Source organism: Chiloscyllium plagiosum, chromosome 17 (assembly GCF_004010195.1).
Source record: "Chiloscyllium plagiosum isolate BGI_BamShark_2017 chromosome 17, ASM401019v2, whole genome shotgun sequence".
NCBI classification, from domain to species: domain Eukaryota; kingdom Metazoa; phylum Chordata; class Chondrichthyes; order Orectolobiformes; family Hemiscylliidae; genus Chiloscyllium; species Chiloscyllium plagiosum.
This window is the reverse complement of record NC_057726.1, coordinates 52,536,932-52,556,694: the sequence shown is the minus strand read 5'-3', so window position 1 is coordinate 52,556,694 and position 19,763 is coordinate 52,536,932. Positions and strand designations below refer to the sequence as shown.

General features: G+C 37.6%; 1 protein-coding gene across 6 annotated transcripts in view; it reads right to left on the bottom strand.

The window, feature by feature from the left end:
* The window catches only part of tsnaxip1 (translin-associated factor X interacting protein 1), a 59,630-nt gene that overhangs the window by 29,064 nt on the left and 10,803 nt on the right, over nucleotides 1–19,763 (bottom strand). For 5 of the 6 annotated variants that reach the window (XM_043707079.1, XM_043707080.1, XM_043707075.1 and 2 more), the window contains exons 4-9: nucleotides 17,206–17,332; nucleotides 13,660–13,753; nucleotides 12,321–12,517; nucleotides 9,287–9,425; nucleotides 7,157–7,326; nucleotides 3,381–3,513 (exon numbers count right to left, since the gene is read on the bottom strand). In XM_043707079.1, coding sequence (XP_043563014.1) covers nucleotides 3,381–3,513; nucleotides 7,157–7,326; nucleotides 9,287–9,425; nucleotides 12,321–12,517; nucleotides 13,660–13,753; nucleotides 17,206–17,332 — 860 coding nt within the window. The remainder of the gene's footprint in view (nucleotides 1–3,380; nucleotides 3,514–7,156; nucleotides 7,327–9,286; nucleotides 9,426–12,320; nucleotides 12,518–13,659; nucleotides 13,754–17,205; nucleotides 17,333–19,763) is intronic. The other variant, XM_043707078.1, reaches the window with a different exon arrangement.

Here is a 19,763-nt window from a genome sequence, read left to right as displayed (position 1 = left end):
AAGACGAGTAAACATCTGATATAGATGGTGTCAGCATGAAGGAGAACACAAGTGGTTGCATGAGTCTAATTTATGTCTTTCACTAAACTTTAAAATTGCACTGCCCTGCTATGATCTCTCCAATATTCTATAATATTCTATAATACTCTCCAATATTCTCCAATAACCTGTTGGACTATAAACTGATGTTGTGTGATTTTTAACTCCAATATTCTAAGAGAAGCAAAGGATTGATTCGTGACTGCATTTTTTTGGGCAATGTTTGACTATTCTTGCTAATGGTCCCATTAAACTAGTCTTGGCCTGGAAGTTATGGGCAAGTATGACCTGAAGAGAGACAGTCAGAGAAGTGCCTGTGGTTGAAGTGAGGTGCAGGTCGATTTGTAACTTATGACTTATCTCTAAGAAATTTTTAAGCAAAACGTCTACAGCCACAGTTGCATGGATAAATACAGAATTCTTTCCCTCCCATAATTTAGCACTATTCTTTGTGCATTATATCAGCATTGCTCTATTTATGCTGAATTGAATACATTTCCAAAACTTTCAATCAAAAGTTTTGCATGTAGAATAACTTCTTGCCTTCAATACAAATACACAGTCCATGTGTGTGCATGCACTGTGATTCCCACTGCATTGATTCTTCAATAATGCAATTGAGATTTTAAATCTAGACTTCAGCTCCTCCAAGGTGCTCCCTAAAGGATATTCTGCAATCTAACCGCTGTAAGACTTGCTTTAGTACAAATCCCTTTTTGTGAATGCTTGTCCTTTAAGCTGAATCATGTTAGTCCGACTAGGTAAACTCTGAACCAGAAAATGTTTGATGGTGGAGATTTAACCATGAAAAAGGCTATTTGTTTCCTATTTTGTAAAAGTTCATGTTTTTGTCCTATCAATCCTGTCAATTAGTACAGTTTAAATTTAGATCTTCAAATTTGTGAAGAGAACTACCTATATAAACTTGTAACAGTAATTACAGTGAATCAAGGCTATACAGTATAGGTATTGAGGCTGCAAGTAGATCACTCTACAGATAATTTTATTACATGGACATAATTTTATCAGTCTACATGAAATTTTTGAGAGAATCTACAATTTAGGGATGGAACTATGAATATGTTCTTGGTAGAGTGAAAGGAAAGGGTGGAAAGATTAGGGAACAATGGATGAGTAGTAAAGATATGAGGTTGTAGTCACAAATAAAAAATGTTTCTTATCTATCAACAACTGGGATCAAATGAATCTCTTTAACAGTATTAAGAGTGTAGGGGCATTCTTAAGAGGGAAGTCAGGAAGGCAAAGAGGGAATATGAGATAACCTTGGCAGATAAAGTTAAAGATAATCCAAAGAGATCTTATTAGTACATAAAAAGCAAAACAGCAACTAGAGAGAGAGTAGGGCCCCTTAAAGATCAATGAAGTCACCTTTATGTCAAATCTCAGGAGCTAGGAGAGATATTAAATTAATATTTCGTCAGCTTTTACTACGTAGAAAGAAATGGAGATTAGAGAACTTAAGGAAATAAATATTGATATTTTGAAAACAGTTCACACAAACTAGAATTTTTTTGAGGAAGTAATCAAAAAGATTGATGAGCGCAGAGCAGGAGATTTTGTTTACTTGGACGTTCATAAAGCCTCTGATAAGGTTCCGCAATACACTAATTAATAAAGTTAGACTACATGGGATTCAGGATGAGTTTGCCAATTGGTTACAAAATTGGCTTAACAGTAGGAGATAGGTGGTCATGGAGAGTCATTTTTTGGACTGGAGGCCTGTGACCAGCAGTGTTCCACAGGGATCAGTACTGGATCCACATTTGTTTGTCATTAACTTAAATGATTTGGATGGGAATAAAGGAGGCATTGTTAGTAAGTCTACGGATGACACCAAAATTGGTGGTATGGCGGATAGTGAAGATTATCTAAGAGATACAAAAAGCGATATTGATCAATTGGGTCAGTGGGCTGAGGATAAATGCAAGGTGTTGCATTTTGGTGAAACAGACAAAGGCCATACTTATTAATGGTAGAGCATTGGCTAGTGTTTTACAGCAGAGAGACATAGTGGTTCAGGGACATAATTCTTTGAAATTTACATCATAGACGTACAGGGTGGTTAACACAGCATTTAGCATGCTTGCCTTTATTGATCACTCCTTTGAATATAGGAGTTGAGACATAAGTTGAGGTTGCACAGAACACTGGTTAGGCCTCTTCTGGAGTATTCCGTGCAGTTCTGGTCATTCCGTGAAAGGAAGGCTATTATTAAACTGGAGAGGATTAAGAAAAGATTTACCAGGATGTTGCTGGGAGTGGAGGGTTTGAGTTATAGGAGAGGCTGGATAGACTGGGACATTTTTTCATTGGATTGTAGGAGATTGAGGGGTAACCTTATAAAAGGTTTATAAAAAAATCATGAGGGATATAGATAAGGTAAATAGCAAGGATCTTTTCAGTAAGACGTGGAGAGATCAAAACTAGGGAGCATATTTTTAAGTTGAAAGGAGAAAGATATAAAAAAGACATGAGGGAGAAATCCTTTTCTTAAAACCACAGAGGGTGGTTATGTGTGGAATGAACTGCTGGTATTAGATGCAGGCACAGTTACAACATTTTAAAGACATTGGATATGTATATGAATAGGAAAGGTTTGGAGGGATGTGGGCCAAACACAGGCAGATGGGACTAGTTTAGTTTGTGAACATGGTCAGCATGGACATGATGGACTGAAGATTCTGTATCCTGTATTCTTATGACCATATTGTATAACATTTTAACTAAGTTGAGCCAGGAATTAAAAGTGATTTCAACTTTGTCCACCTTGAGTGGGCATGATTTGCGTTCCATTGTAATCCTGTTTATAAATTTACCTGAGCTAAAGTATCTTGATGGTTCTGGATGCAAGTCTGCTCACCGAACTGGAAAGTTTGTTGTCAGACGTTTCGTCACCTTACTAGTTAACATCATCATCATTAATATCATCAAATTCCTTGAAGCATGGCACTCCAACCGGAACTCTATCAATAAACATTTCAATTTGGACCCCATCTACCATCCTCTGAGAAAAAGAACTGGAAATGACATCACCCACCCAAAGAAACCTAAAAACACAAATAGAAAGCGGGACATACCACCAGTGCTTCATCGGAGGCTCACTGATGTTACCAGTATGGTGACAAAACATCTAACAACAAATCTTCCAGCTCAGCGAGCAGATTGAAATCCAGAACCTCAACCTGAGCTACAAATCTTTTCAAAAATTGGTTTGTGATGGGTTCTTAGAAAAGTGCATATTAAAATAATATTCTTTCATCGTTGGAACCTAGGTTTGAATCTAGTTGAAAATGAAATCTAATTCAAAATGATGAGTTTACCTGCCATTTCAGTTTTGAATACTTCAACTTCTGCACTCAGCTTGTCTCGTTCAAGAGTGATATGCTTGTTAATTTCTAACAGAGTGGTATACTCCTGTTTCATCTGAAAATATTGCTTCTGGAGGCTTTCATTCTACAGGAGTAAACACATTTATAAATAAAGAGCTGACAATACTAACATTCCACAACTCTTTGTACTTCTACATTCGGAAACAACAATTTTGTTTCTTTTTGAGGAATTACAGAATTAAAAGGAGATGAGTATTCACCCAATCCACATTGGGTGACCCAAAATGCCTTAGACATTTGAAATCTTGCTGCCAATGAGACTCTTAAAACTATATACAGACTTTAAAAAAATGTAATTGCTAATACTTATTCCATGCATCAAAGAATATGATTAGGTAATTGTTTTGGTTTAGTTTTTATAATCCTCACAGTGCCACTTAACACCAGGCGTTTTTTTTGTTTGCAAATTACGAGGGGCATGGATAGGGTAATGAGACAAGATCTTTTCTCTTGGGTGGGGGAGTCCAGAACTAAAGGGGATAGGTTTACCAGTGAGAGGGGACAAATTCAAAAGGGACCTTAGGGGCAACCTTTTCACTTAGAGAATGGTGAAGGCTGGTACAAATACATCTGGATGGGCATATGAATAGGAAGGGTTCAGAGGGATATAGGCCAAGTGCTGGCAAATGGGACTAGATTAGGTTAGGATATCTGGTCAGCATGGATGAATTGGACTGAAGGATCTGTTTCGATGCTGTACATCTGTATGACTCTATAAAGAAAGAATTCCGACTTGAGCTAAGCAGCCTAGTGTCATTGAATTTCTCTCATGCTACACAATAGAGTTCTCTCACTTGGTTCTGCACTAAATGATTTTCTAACCTTTATCAATAAAGTATCTGTCAAAATGTTCAGTTGTTCTGTGTGGTTGTTATTTACTATTCTTTCCACTGGATTTGAAGAATGGAATATGTGAAACATTATCATTAAGCCTCTATATAGGAAAGAAATAGGGAAAATTACACAAGACAGAATCTTAAAACGTGAGCAATGGTGAAAAGTGAGACAGAATTGCATGAGATGCTGGCAAGGTTTATCTCCATAAAAACCATAAGAAATAGGCACGAGTAGGCTGTTCAGTCCCACAAGGCTACTCCATCATTCAACAGAATCATGGTTCATCTGACATTCCTCACATTCACTTTCTGTACTGCTCAAAAATCAATCACAACCTTAAATGTACAAAAGGACTTAGCCCCAATAAAAGTATTTACGGCAAGGAGTTCTAAAGACACCCAACCCTCATAGAAGAAATTTTCTTCATCGGAGTCTTAAATTGGCACCCTTTAATTCTGTGACAATGCCATGTGATCCTAGACTCTCCACTGAAGGGAAACAGCTCTCCTCTCAGCACTCACCCTGTTGTTAGCCAAGCTGCTGCAGAGAGAGAGAGAGAGAGAGAGAGAGAGAGACAGGGAGATCAGTCGAAGACATGCTCCTGAAAATGTGACGTTAGCCAGGAAGCTGCAGAGACACAGGGGTACCAGTCGCTGACAGAGGCTAGGAGTGCTCAGTACGGTATATAAAAAAAACTGCTGACACACAGGAGAAAACAGTTTGTGAACTGAGAATGAACGGAGTCCAGGTATACTGTTGGTACCAACCATATTCTTCAGATAAAAGTACAAAAGATAAGGTAATGCAGAAGGCTTATTTGGACAAGGGGCAATGAGGTAATGCTACCCAGCTCCTTGGACTGGAGCCAATAAGGTAAAAACATGCGATTAACAGATGAGCCTTAGCTAGTGGGAAAAAGACACCAAATCTCAAGAAAGATAAGGAAAGAGGATAAAAGAAGACCCTCTACTGCATACTGACAGCAACAACCATAGAGACTCACCATTGCAGAAGTAAAACCCTACATCAGGGACGTGGAGAGACAGCGCCAGAGAGCGAGCAGCATTAGCCCTCCTCAGCAGCAGCAAAACAGTTATTCAGACTGGGTATTATCTTTTGTGTTCTGTGACTACTCTGAGAGTGCCAGGGTACTCGAATGGGTGTATAAATAGGTTTTTAATTCAGTTTGTGGGAAAACATATAAGCTCTAGTTTGTAAGAGAATATATAAAAGACAAGTGCATGGTTTATTACATTAATAAAGTAACTTGTGAAGTTATAAGAATTGACACTTCTCTCTGCACGAACCAGCAGCTGCAGCTGGCAATTGCTGGATTCAGACAGCAGCTGGTGGTTGCTGGAGTCAAACAGACATCAACACTGTCAAGCTCCTTAAGAATGCTATATGTTTCAATGCGATGATCTCCCATTCTTCTAGACTTCAATGAGCAGAGTCCCAAACTGTTTAACCTTTACACACAAGACAATCCCTCCATACCAGTGATCCTTTAGTGAATCTTCTCCAAACTGTCTCCAACAATATCTTCCTTTAAATAAAAAAAAAGAACTGTTCACATTACTCCAGATGTGATCTCACCAGCACCTTATACAGTAACAGTAGGACTTCCTACTCTTACACTCCAACCCCCTTGAAATAAGGTTGAACATTCCGTGAGCCGTATTCCCTGCTGCACTGCACATAATCTTCAAGACTCAGAAGTGTCACATAAATGTCTTTTTCTTTCAGATGATAGCTTAACTGCTATACATTTATGTTTTAATATGTTTAAAAATGTAATTTTGTTTGAAAATGTTTAGCCATAGAGAAGTCATGTTTATTTTCTGTACAGTGAAAGCAGAGTTAACATTTTGGAGGGGTCAGGTGGGGATGCTGTGGCTTGATGGTTTGCTGGTCTCTGACTAGCTGGCCTTGATGTCATAGTTTGAAGGGGAATCTCCGATGGACACAATGGTATACAAAGAAGGTCTGTACCCTTATCTAAACACTAGCCCATGCAGCTAGAGCTGCCTGGCTTCTCAAATGACATGGACCTTACCCTAATGTAGGTTTTAAAAAAAAAGTAGCAGGAGGAGGCCCTTAAGTGGTTGCATGTCCCATGTAAAATTTCATACATGTTTTTAGGGGGCTGGTGGGAGGACAATGGGAATTTGAAATGCAGGATTTTATGTGGCCCCCACGATCAAATCTACCAGCAGGGAAGGATAAATTTAATTAAGGCTGGGGCATTGGAGACTGAGGGGTGACCCTATAGAGGTCTATAAGATCATGAGGGGCATAGACAGGGTAAATAAACAAGGTCTTTTCCCGGGAGTGGGGGAGTCCAAAACTAGAGGGTGTAGGTTTTAGGTGAGAGGAGAAAGATTTAAAAGGGTCCTGTGGGGCAACTTTTTCACGAAATCAGCTGCTAGAGGAAGTGGTGGAGGCTGGTACAATTACAACATTTAAAAGGCATTGGAATGGATATATGAATAGGAAGGGTTTGGAGAGGTATGAGCCAAATGCTGGCAAATGGGACTAGACTTATTTAGGATACCTGGTCAGCATGGATGAGTTGGACCAAAGGGTCTGTGTCTGTGCTGTACATCTCAATGAGTCTATAATTAACTTAGTGCAATGATTTCTGACTCAATCTAATATGCCCTAATTTGATTGTATGAACTACTTTGCAATTCCCTATAACTTGGTCCAGTTTTGCCCTAGTTGAAAAAAAAGTTTGAAATTAACAATCAGGATGTAGTATGAAAACATGATATTCATATGGCATAAAGATTTATAACATATTCAAATCCAAGAAAGCACAGCACCATACAGAATGCTTGCAAAGCACACTTTAAATGTGGTAAACGTACCTTTTCACTCAGCTCATTATAGTTCTTATCCAAAGCCTCAAAATCCCTTCTGGGAATCACATCCCCATACTCTGCCTTCATTGCATTTAGCTCCACTTGCAGTGCCTTGAGGTCTTCACGAGCCACCTTTAGAGCCAGCTTCAGCTTTACTGTGTCCTCAACTGCTTCAGCTTTCAAAAAGAAAACAAAATTAACCTACTTAAAAGGCAAATGGTCTTACTAGTGCAGGCACAAAGTTACTATAATTAATACCTATCGAATCACATACCTACTCAAGATTTCAGAAGTACTTATTTGAACAAAATTAATCAGATAGTAACCTGAAACTATTTAATTGGTATTTGAAGACAGACCAACAAGGTCGGACAATATTTTTGTCCACTATTTAAACTGCAACATTAATTAGTTATATTAAATAGATTAATTTTACAGTAAAAAGGGAGATAAGCAGTTATTTCACTACTAATTACTGTCATTAATTAGTAGTCAGTCAGTAACAATTTCCATTTTGGTTTGGTGAAATCAGTTCTATTCTAATGAATACACTTTAACATGGATTGAAGTTTGGAACTACAATGTGCTAATTTTTCCTAAATTGTACTCTGGATAAAACATCTACATAAAATTACAGTTTTTTAAAAAAACGTTTGCAGGTCAATAAAGTGACTATGTAACAAGAACCATGTTGTAATAAGGAGTTAATCAATTAACTGGAAGCTTAAAGTATTTTGGTGACCATTCTTCCCAAAAGATAATATTTTTCTTCGACACCCATCATATAATTCAAGAATCCTATTTAAGTTACACACAATCAACGGGGCCAGTTTTCCTCTTCATGAAGTACACATCATGTCTCATATTCTGTTCCTATGTTTGCTGTCCAATTCCAATTTGCAAATCCAAGATTGAGTGATCCTAATGGATAGTGATGGATTTAACTAGTTTAAACCGTCACATCAAAATTAATTTTATTTCAGGTTTTTGAGAAAATTTGTAACTTGGGTTGTGGATGAGATTATTGGTCATCTCATTGAGCTGGTTGGTTTACACACAGACATTTAGTCACCCTGCTAGGTAACATCAGCAGCCTTCCGATGAAGAGTTGTTGTGCTATTCTGCTCATTATTTATTTGATCCGGTCTGTTATGGTGGGTTGTCTCACTTCTAGTCCTGCTCCACAGTGGCTTGTGAATGGGATCCATTTCTACACGTCTGTTGATAGCTTTCAAGGTTGAAAACTAGGAGTCTAGAAATTCCCATGCGTGTCTTTGCATGACTTGTCCCAAGATGATTATGTTATCTCAGTTGATTTGATGGCCCTCCTTGTCTGGAGATGAGTGTATGGAGATGAGTGAGAATTGGTCGTGTCGTTTTTCTGCCAGTTGGTGTTTGTGTATTCTGGTATCTACTCTCCTTCCAGTCTGTCTGATGTTGTGTTTGTGGCAGTCACTGAATGGAATTTTGCATATTATGTTGGTTCTGTATGTTACAGGTATGGGGTCTTTTATCCTTGACAGCAATTGGCACAGTGTGGCTGTCAAGGTCAAAGACACACATGAGAATTTCTAGACTCCTGGTTCTCAACCTGGAACACTATCAACAGACATGTAGAAATGGATACTATAGGCAAGATGCTGCAGAGCAGGACTGGAAATGAGACACCCACTATTACAGACTGAGTCAGATAAATAATGAGCGGAGTAGCACAACAATGCTTCATCGGAAGGCGTGCTGATGATCTTACCTAGCAGGGTGACAAAACGTCTACATATAAATCAATCAGCTCGACAAGCAGACCAACAATCTTAACTTCATTTTGTTCCTTATCCAGCTGGAACCAAAATACCCAGTGAGGATTTATCCTACAGGGTATATAGAACTGACTAAAAAGATATCCTCGTGCTAGATCTACTCTTCTCGGTTCTGAATATGAGCAGTTGACTAAGCCAAAAAAATCACCATTGCCTGAAGTATCAGACTACAAAACTTTTGCAAAGAGTTGGCTTCATTCCAACATATTACTATGAAACTAACTTGACCACAAAGTGACCTTATTTCATAATGGGAAAGGATAGTCACTAGTTAATCATTAGACAACTAACGTTTACCATCCTGAATATCCTCTTTTACCTTCTTCTGTATGAGAATCTTTTGACTTTTCTTGCTGATAACGGAGATTATTCATATCTGAAATCAGAAGTTTACGTGCATCACGTTGCTCTCGATACCGTTCATATTCAGCTGCCAATTCTTCCTGAAGTTTTCTGACCTGAAAAAGCAAAATTAGTACTATTTCAGCACACTTTTTAAGAAAAGATATTTTGAGAATTGCTGAAAAAAAAAGAGACATTTTGTCAAGGCTTTTTGCTTTGTTCTCATCAGGACATGTTACAAGAAATAGCAAGGATAAATAATATTTATACTGTATGACAGGAGAGTATTGGTAAGTGGATTCTTTTGGTATAGGTGTTGTTACATCTGTTGGAGAATGCACCAGCTAGGCGATTTCTGACAAATTACTAACAAGTTTTGTTTAAAATTTAAACCAGGCATTACTACAAGAAGAAATGGATGTCATCCATTTTGTTGAGTTGAATCAGGCATCGTGCATGTACTTTATCCTTTTTTTGGAAAGAACAGGGTCCTGTAATTTGAAATGTGTAGCTTCCAGTATGTGCAAGTGCATCACATTGCAAGCATGACTGTCAATTCTAAATTGGCTGTCAGCATAATTCTTTGCACAATCAAGGTTCCCTTTCCATTTACAGGATTCCCTTCTTCTGACCTGTCCTGTTGACTGAAAAGTGAAAAGCTTTGATGGAATGTATTTTTTCAGCAATAGTCAAGTTCCGTATTATCAAATAAACTAATTTTTATACTGAGAGATATTTGGCTTCAAATTAGGTGAGCAATGTTGGTGATGGAAGTTGGAGCACTCGATTTGGTGTCTGCATTCTGCTTCTAAACCACAGCTTTATCAGATGCATGGTGTGGTTATATTACTTTATTCCAAAAATATTCCACAACTCAAATTTCAGTTATGATTGTGGAATTTATATTGAGAATTACTGTGTAAAGAAACTGAATTAGTGCAGTTTCAATCAAAATTATAAACTCATTCTCAGCAATTCCCTTTTCAAGTCAAAATCCATGTCAAAAAAGGACTTTTCTATCCCCATTAGCAATAAATCACCTTTATAAAAACATAAGTTGCTGGAAAGGCTCAGCAGGTCTGGCAGCATCTTTGAAGAGAAATCGGAATTAACATTTTGGGTCCGGTGACCATTGCTCAGAGTCCTGTGGGTCACTGGTTAACTTAAATTTCTCTTCACAGATGCTGCCAGACCTGCTGAGCCTTTCCAACAATTTCTGTTTTTGTTTCTCATTTATAGCATCCACAGTTCTTTTAGTTTTTAGTCACATTTATATAGTGCCTTTATCGTAGTAAAATTTGCAAAGCTATTTGAGGTTGGCCTGAAAGAAATGAGTCAGAAGCAGAGAAGACTGAAAATTATTGAACGAGTGAAATCATAGTATTCCTGGCAAAGGTTTGGCTTCAATTGGTTTAACTCTGAATAGAATTATGCATCTGTGCATTCAAATGACACTACAAAGGAATGGAAAAATATCAATGTTTTGGGCATCCTTGACAGGAAACATAGTTTTCAGATGAGGAGTTAAGCCAGCCAATAAGTGGACATAAAATGTTCTGCAGCAACATCCAAGGGAGTGTATGCTCTCCTGATGTTCTGACAAAATTTTATTCTTCAGCAAAGGTCGCATTAGAAAGGAGAGTATTTGGTGACATATCTCATTTGTGTCAATGGGTTTTGCTATAGGCAAGTTGGCTGTCATTATTATGTGGCATTACGTGGTTACATTTCAAAAGGTACTTAGCTGGCTGAAAAGAACTTTAGACAATAAAAGCAAGATACTACAGATACTGAAGATCTGAAATAAAAACTAAGTCCTGGAAAAACTCAGCATTTATGGCAGCATCAGTGAAGGAGAGTTAACATTTCAAGTCCAAACTGACTCTTCCTCAGAACACTTTAGAACTTCAGATACTATGGTTGCTATTTAATCCCAAGTCTTTCTCCTTTACTACTTTGGATAATGTGAATAAAATATAGGCAGAGTTCAAATTATGCATCATGCCTCTCTGATTCACCACCAAATATCATTTACAGGATACTGGTTTCACCAAAAGTGTGTTAACCATCTAGAAATAAGGAGTTGGAATTGTTTACTAACTTTTTTTGCCAAAGCTTCAGTATTAAGGTTCACCCATGAATAATGATCAATTTGGTGACAATTGCAGCTCAGCTATGAAACCATCCCCAGTCAGCAGCCAATGTAAGAGGACAGGAATAGAGGGAAAACAACTATGATAAAGACAAGTAAAATATTGTGCATGTTGGAAATTTGAATCAAACACAGAATGCTGGAAAAGTTCAGCAGGTCTGACACAGAGAGAAACAGAGTTGACATTGAGTCCACTCTGTTTGGAACTGAAAGATGTTAGAAATTAAAAAAAAATACTTTTGACAGAAGCAGAGGAGAGGACAAAGGAAGAGATGGTTTAGAGGTCCAGTGCAAAAGACAAAGGGGTTGTTAAATGGAGTTGGAAGAGGGATAAAAGACGTTAAATGGTTATAAATTAAGGTGTGAAATGGAAAGAATGGGTCCTCTCCTTTGTCAACAGTATTAATAATCCATTTTCTAATATCTTGGCAGTTATGAAGAGGAGTCATATGTGACTCGAAACATTAACTCTGTCTCTGCTTCTCTGTCTCAGTTTGCATATCCTGCCAGACCTGCTGGGTTTCTCTAGATTTGTGTGTTTGTGAAAAACAAAATATTTTTTTCTTCCAATAATGGAAACAAAATCTGTTTGTTACACATATCAGTTCTGGGGCATCAGTCGGATTGCCCAAACATGACTTGTGACATTTTATTTTAAAATGAGATAGTTCTATTTACTGTAGATAAAAAATCAAATCAAATAGCAAAATAAGTTAAGGCTGATAGCAACATCATAATCCAGCCCTGGAAGGATATTCAGGGCCAGTTAGACTTAACTCTAATTTATTTTGGCATTTTTAGTCATATCTTATCCACTATAGTATTTAATATTTGGTCAGTCTTACATGAGTTAACTGACCTGAGTCACTAGGGAATCTTGCACCCTCAGTAAATAATCAATTTTGTCCAGTAACTCTATTTTTTCACTCTTTAGTGATTGAACTTCAAATCTTTCCTCTTCTTGTAGAGCAATAATCCTCTGTTCGCAGGTCTCTGATGTGGCAACCAGCAAGCTTTTCAAAGGCTCCAACTCACGGATTCGGTTTCGCAGATGAGCTGATGTAGAAAAAAATGTTGCTTGATTTAAGACAGGAACCAGAGGGAAGTGTAAATATTTTGCCAATTATATGTGAAGAAACTTTAGAAAAAAAAACAAAATATGGTCATGAGCCACTATGTGACTTTATGGAATGACATATTCTAGTTGAAAAAACATTACTGCTTTATTACCAAATAACCTGAATTGGAGGAAAAGATGGCGATGCAATTATTAGCTTTTCCTCCTCCAAACTTAAAATCTGTAACAAATGCAAAACAACCTCAGCAATTTGCAAAAAATGGGGAATTTAAATTGGTTGGAGGAGTCTTTATCTTAATATTAAAAAAGTCCTAAGGTGTTAACACTATCCCATTATCTGAAGTTGCATTAAAATTCCACAAGCATGGGCATTTTGTTAAAAACACAGCAGGTTAAATGACTTATTTTTCCTGAGAATTAATTATTGTATTTACATTACCTAATTGTCTTCTCAACTTTTCACCAAACATTTATTTTCCTGTTTGATTTATTTTTGAAAACTTAATTCTGTAATGGAAAACATATATATCTGGCACATTGAAGGAGGTCTGGCTGCCGTAATTATTCATAGTTAGTTCACATGTCGGCAGACGTAATACAATGTGACAACGTAGCCAAGTGTGATCCTGTCTATACCATAAACTAAGATATGAGGAGGAGTTTCAATGCATAATTACATGAGTAGGAACCCTAGCAGATCTTCCCTTATGAATTATGGAAGACAAGGACTAATTGTAGAGATCCTTTGCTGCCCTGGCTGCATCCAGATTACTCAGCACAGACACAAGACATTTCTGTTGATTGAAGTTAAATTACTTCTTTCTGATAATGAAAGTTCAATTACTCAATGAATAAAAACAAAACTAGGCACAAGGATAGTGTTGTTGGCAGAACTTTAAGAAAATTACAAGTGATCTTTACTTACTTAAAAGCATTAATCATTGAATAAAATTTTCAAACTAAGATGAGCAACTCATCAGTCAACAGCTACTTATAAATTGATCTCTAGATAAGCACCAAAAGGAGTTCACTAATGATTAAATGTTTATTTTTTTTTAAATTTACTCAGCATCTAAAAGCACACTTCAGATTCCACTGTGAGTGACAGAAAATTACATACCTATGGTAATTTCATATTCATTCTTTATGGCTGAAAGCAATGGTTTGTAGGTTTTTAAATCCTCGATGAAATATTCAAAAACCTCACGATAAGCCTTTGTGAAGAGCAGAATAATTAATATTTCAGCAAAGATAAGCAAAGATCTGAGCAAACACCTCAGGTGTAATAATACAATCAATAATAACAATCAGAATAGGCTGGACAGAAATAATCTTAAACTTACATACCAATTTCAGCCATGCTGTATTTACTCCAAATATTCTGGGTACTTTCTTCAGTCCTTGTTTAAAAAATTAATATCAATGTGAAGAAAGCCAGTGCCCTGCAAAGGTATTCATTTTGGTACCAAATACAAAAAGAGTTCCAAAATTGTTAAGACTGTTATATCACAGACCTAGAAACGTCTTGCTCTGCAGCATTTTTTTCACACTAATCACCTGCTGCATTATGTCTAACACAGCCACTTATGAGCTACATGTTGGTTCTCAGTTTCACATTAGCATCTAATTATCAGCTTTTCGTGCAATTACTGATCTTTGGAACCATGCTTTATGCATTGTTTTTTAAAAATGTTTTTTTGCAAGATACAGCAATAGTAGTAGATATATTAATTAATTATTCCTGAGAAGACTATTCCAGGTAGCAATCTATCAAAAGTAAAAAACTAATCACAGAGGGATTGGTAGTGTAAAGCAATTAGTCTGTAATTAAAAAGCAGATGCAGAGTTTGCAAAGGTAAACTCAATATTGTTAACAGCACACAAATTTACATAGGTGGAATTCTGTCCAATTCATCAGGAAGTGGAACTCAGCAATGTTAAGCTAATATCACGCCTGGAGAAAACAAAACAATTTCACATTTCACGGAACATCTAAATAAAATAAAATGAGAGCACTTTGTAGAAACTAGCTTCATACCATCAATAAATCCGTTATATATCTACCAATGGCCAATAGTGGTCTACTTGCTAACCTGAATGGCTACATTTTTGTAATCTGTAATTTTGTTCCCTATATTTTTCCTACTCCAGCTGAGGTAGAGTTCTATAGATTTAAAATTTTGAATGAACTTTGAAATCAGTCCAAGTAGTCCTTTGCTTTATATGCTATACAAGGTCTAAAAGCAGTGCCAGTCGGGGGTTAGGTATTTGTAGGGTGTCATAGCCAAGCTCAATTACATCCTGACCAAATATTCACACTCCAGTATGGTTAATTAGATATAATTAGAAATAGGAACAATTACTGATTTTTCTCTCATAACATCCCAACTCCTCTATTTAGTGCACTGACCAATAAAGACAAGCTTACCAAATGCCACCTTCACCACTCCAGTATGGTTAATTAGATATAATTAGAAATAGGAACAATTACTGATTTTTCTCTGTAAAGGTCAAGTCATCATAGTCTCAAGAGACTGCTCATTTATTGAGAGAGATGACTGGTGCTGGCTTATCCAGAGAGCCACTGTATCTCAGGCAAGGGCAGAGGTTACCTACCTGGTAACCGCTGCCACAGCAGGAATTGAACCCACACTGTTGGTATCACTCTACGTTGGAACCAGTTGTCCAGCCAACAAAGCTATGATGAATTGAGGTCAATTATAGATTCCTCTACTGACACACTTACTGAGATCAGATAATTTGACAATAGAAAATTTACAAGTATATTAGGAGTAATGTGGACCACTTAAAACTACCAGTGATGCTGTTATGAATGAAAATAATAAAATGACAAAGATATTTAAGATATTTCTAGGGTTCTTGTGGCAAAGTGATAGTGTCCCTACCTCCAAATCATGAGGCCTGGGTTCAAGTCCAATGGGCTGAGGAGTGGCAGATGGAGTTTAATTTAGACAAATGTGAGGTGATACATTTTGGTAAGGCAAACCAAGGCAGGACTTATACAGTTAATGGTAGGGCCCTGAGGAGTGTTGCCAAACAAAAAACCTTAGGAGTACAGGTGCATAATTCCTTGACAGTAGAATCATAGGTAGACAGGATGGTGAAGGTGGCATTTGGTAAGCTTGTCTTTATTGGTCAGTGCACTAAATAGAGGAGTTGGGATGTTATGTTTCAGCTGTTCGGGACATTGATGAGGCCATTTTTAGAATACTGTTCAATTCTGGTGTCCCTGCTAGAGGAAATATGTTGTTAAACTTGAAATGGTTCAGGAAAGATTTGCAAGGATATCTTCAGCTCAGTGGTCCACTGGGGAATGACTTTAATAGATTACTTGGAACAAAGAGCACTAGGAAGCAAACAAGAATAGAGACTCCTTATAAGCTTCCTTCCATTCTGGAAAGTAACAAGGTATACAATTGCTTCACTTGGTGTACTATTTTCATTATCACCACTCTTGAGCTGTGTTAACTCAGTAAAAAATTGAATTCAATTTTGATAAATAAAATTCAAATTGCATTTATAAAATTCTCCATTTGCTTATTTGGGTGACTATAACTTGATAATTTATTCTTTCTTTTTAATTAATAGGTGGAGACTACACCTCAATTCCATGTTACATAGACCATTTAAGGCAAAGGAATGAAGAAATGTAATAGTGTTTAAAAATGCTGAAACCTGGTTCTTTAGGAAATCAGATCAAATGTGCTAGATTAATTGCTTCTTAAATCAATGGTAAACGCATGCACTTAAATGTAACAAATATAGTGACCACATGGATGCAAGTTTGTTTGAAGGTTCATTTTCAGATGTTTCATCACTATACTAGGTAACATCATCAGTGAGCATCAGGTGAAGCGCTGGTATACGTCCTACTTTCTATTTATGGGTTTAGGTTTCCTTCGGTTGGTGACTTGATTTAATGTGGTGATGCCATTTCCTGTTCTTTTTCTCAGAGGGTGATAGATGGGGTTTGTTGATAGAGTTCCAGTTGGAGTGCCATGCTTCTAGGAATTCTCATGCATGTCGCTGTTTGGCTTGTCCTAGGATGGATGTGTTATTCCAGTCGAAGTTGTGTCCTTCCTCATGTATATATAAGGATACTAGTGATAGTGGGCCATGTCTTTTTGTGGCTAGTTGATATTCATGTATCCTGGTGGCTAGTTTTCTGCCTGTTTGTCCAATGTAGTGTTTGTTATAGTTCTTGCAAGGATTTTGTAAATTATGTTTGTTTTGCTTGTTTTCTATACCCACTTCGACTGGGCCAACACATTCATCCTAGGATAAGCCAAACAAAGATACACACAAGAATACCAAGAAGCATCGCATTCCAACTGGAACTCTTTCAACAAACACATTGACTTGGATCCCATCTACCAGCCTCTGAGAAAAAGAACAAGAAATAACATTGCCACAGGAAAATGGCAGTACCAACCCAAGGAAATCTAAACACATAAATAGAAAACGGGATGTAACATCAGTGCTTCACCTGCGGCTCACTGATGATGTTACTTAGTATGGTGACGAAACGTCTAAAAAAAGAACTTTTTAGCTTAGTGAGCAAACTTACATCCAGAACCTTAACCTGAGCTACAAATCTTCTCAAAACTCAATAGTAACGACATATTAGAATATGTTTTAAACACACTTGTAGAGTTACTTCCTGAGCGTTGGGCCCACTTAGGTCCAAGACTTGGAGTTCTTTCCTCAGGTGTGTTTCCAGCTGTTGCAAGAATCGAGGTTTGGGGGCATTGTTCACATTTGTAATATCAAATCTATAGGGTTAAAACAAACAAAAAAGGGGCTTTTAAAAAAGTTCTGTTCCATTGCAGTCCAGCTCATCTGGGTCAACTTGATTAATATACAATGGAGCTGCAGACAAATATAGTAATTATACTCATTATATAGTTTATAAATTATTGTGAATGAGAATATTAAAAAAAAACATGAATTTTCTTTTGGTAACTTTATCCCTAGAGTTAAAAATCACACAACTCAAGATTATAGTCCAAAGACAACTTATGAATGAGATTCATGCTCAGTGAAACAGAGGTAGTAAATGCATAGTATCTGGGGATATATGATGTGGCGGAGCTAGTGCTGAACTGGATGGACAAAGTTAAAAATTACACAACACCAGGTTATTGTCCAACAGCTTTATTTCGAAGCACTAGCTTTTGGAGTGCTGCTCCTTCATCAGGTGGTTGTAGAGTCCAGCTGTTCTCATCAGTAGAATAAAAATTCCCTTACAAACAAAACATGCATTTTTTTGAATTCATTGGATGTGAGTGTGGCTGGCTGAGTAGCATTTATTGCACATCCTTAACTGCCCATGAGAAGATTGTGGTGAGTGGTGTTCTTGACAGCTATCCATTAGTTTTAGGTAAATTAAGGAGTGAGTTCTGTGATTTTGACCCAGTGATACTGGAGGAACGATAATATATTTCTAAATCAGCATGGTGAGTTGCTTGGAGGGGACCTTGTAAGTTGTGATGTTCCCATGAATTTGCTGCCCTTGTTTGCCTTTTGTAGCTTTGTAGGTTGACATCTCATTTTGTACATCTGCCTAGTGTTGCTCCTAGCATTCCTTCCCTCATTCTTCATTGATCCTCTGGCTTGTAATTATACAGACGTTGATAAAGTGGGCAATAAGGTTACGGATGGGTTGAGTATAATTCTGTTGCTGCTGATAGCTCAAATCATCTCTTGGATGCCCATCTCAGGTTGCTAGATGTGTTCAAGGTCTATCCTATTTAGGACAGTGACAGTGCCACACAATACTATGGAAGGTATCCTCAACATGAAGAAGAGGTGTCATCACCACTAGGATTGTACAGTGGTCTTATTGATACTGTGCTGGACAGATGCATTTATGGCAGGGAGATTGTTGAGGATAATGTTCAGTATGTTTTATTGGCTCAGGGTAGTTCAAGAATCACAGAAGAGGAGTTCAAAGGTTAGAGGCAGTTAGATGCAGACACCATGTTAGGTAATACTGTTTTTAGCTGTACTACTGGAAAGTCAACTGAACTAATTAGGTTCTCCGATTCAAGTAAATGTCAAGAGCAGTTGGATATTTCTGTGTTGTCATAACTCAGAATGAAGTTCTAGGAATTAGTGGACGGCTTCGGGTCAGCGCTCAAGAAATGTCATGGAAGCTGTGGGAACTCAGAAAAACAGTGTGCCACTAATTGTTCATACAGCTGAGAGGGGGAGTTTAAAAGCCCAAAAGCTGTATTTGCTTGATACAACTGAGCAAGATTGGAGCTCATGGAAAACCCAGTGGCAGTTTCAGCTTGTTGAAGCAAGCTATGAGTAAAAAGCTGGAGTTGTGTCTGTGAATAAGTACTGGAGTGCAGTTTCAGAATCTAGAGTAACACAGACTCAGAAAAGAGGGTGATTGATTAGAACAGGAGCTATTTACAAGATCCCTTTCCTCAATCTGGCGGTTGAGAAATCTGCCAGTGTTTGCTACTACTATATACTGAATGTCCATTTTCACTGGTCACCCTGCCACCCAGCTTAGTATCATCAGCAAATTTGCTAATGTTATTGCTAATACCATCTTCTATATCATTAACATATATTGCTAATACCATCTTCTATATCATTAACATATATTGCTACAAATCCACGGTCTACTAGATCAACCTTATCTACCTTGTGAATAGGGAACTAGCCATCTGCTCACTAGTTGCCTTCCCAGCAGTACAACTAAAAGCAGCACTATCTAACATGGAGTCTATATTGTGTAAGCTTGATGCTGAGAAAGGGCATATCAAAACAATTCTGTTTGACAATAGACAATAGGTGCAGGAGTAGGCCATTTTGCCCTTTGAGCCTGCACCACCATTCAATGTGATCATGGCTGATCATCCTTAATAAGTATTCTGTTCCTGCTTTATCTCCATAACCCTTGATTCCACTATCCTTGAGAGCTCTATCCAACTCTTTCTTAAATGAATCCAGAGACTGGGCCTCCACTGTCCTCTGGGGAAGAGCATTCCACACAGCCACCACTCTCTGGGTGAAGAAGTTTCTCCTCATCTCTGTCCTAAATGGTCTACCCCGTATTTTTAAGCTGTGTCCTCTGGTTCGGCACTCACCCATCAGCGGAAACATGTTTCCTGCCTCCAGAGTGTCCAATCCTTTAATAATCTTATATGTCTCAATCAGATCCCCTCTCAGTCTTATAAACTCAAGGGT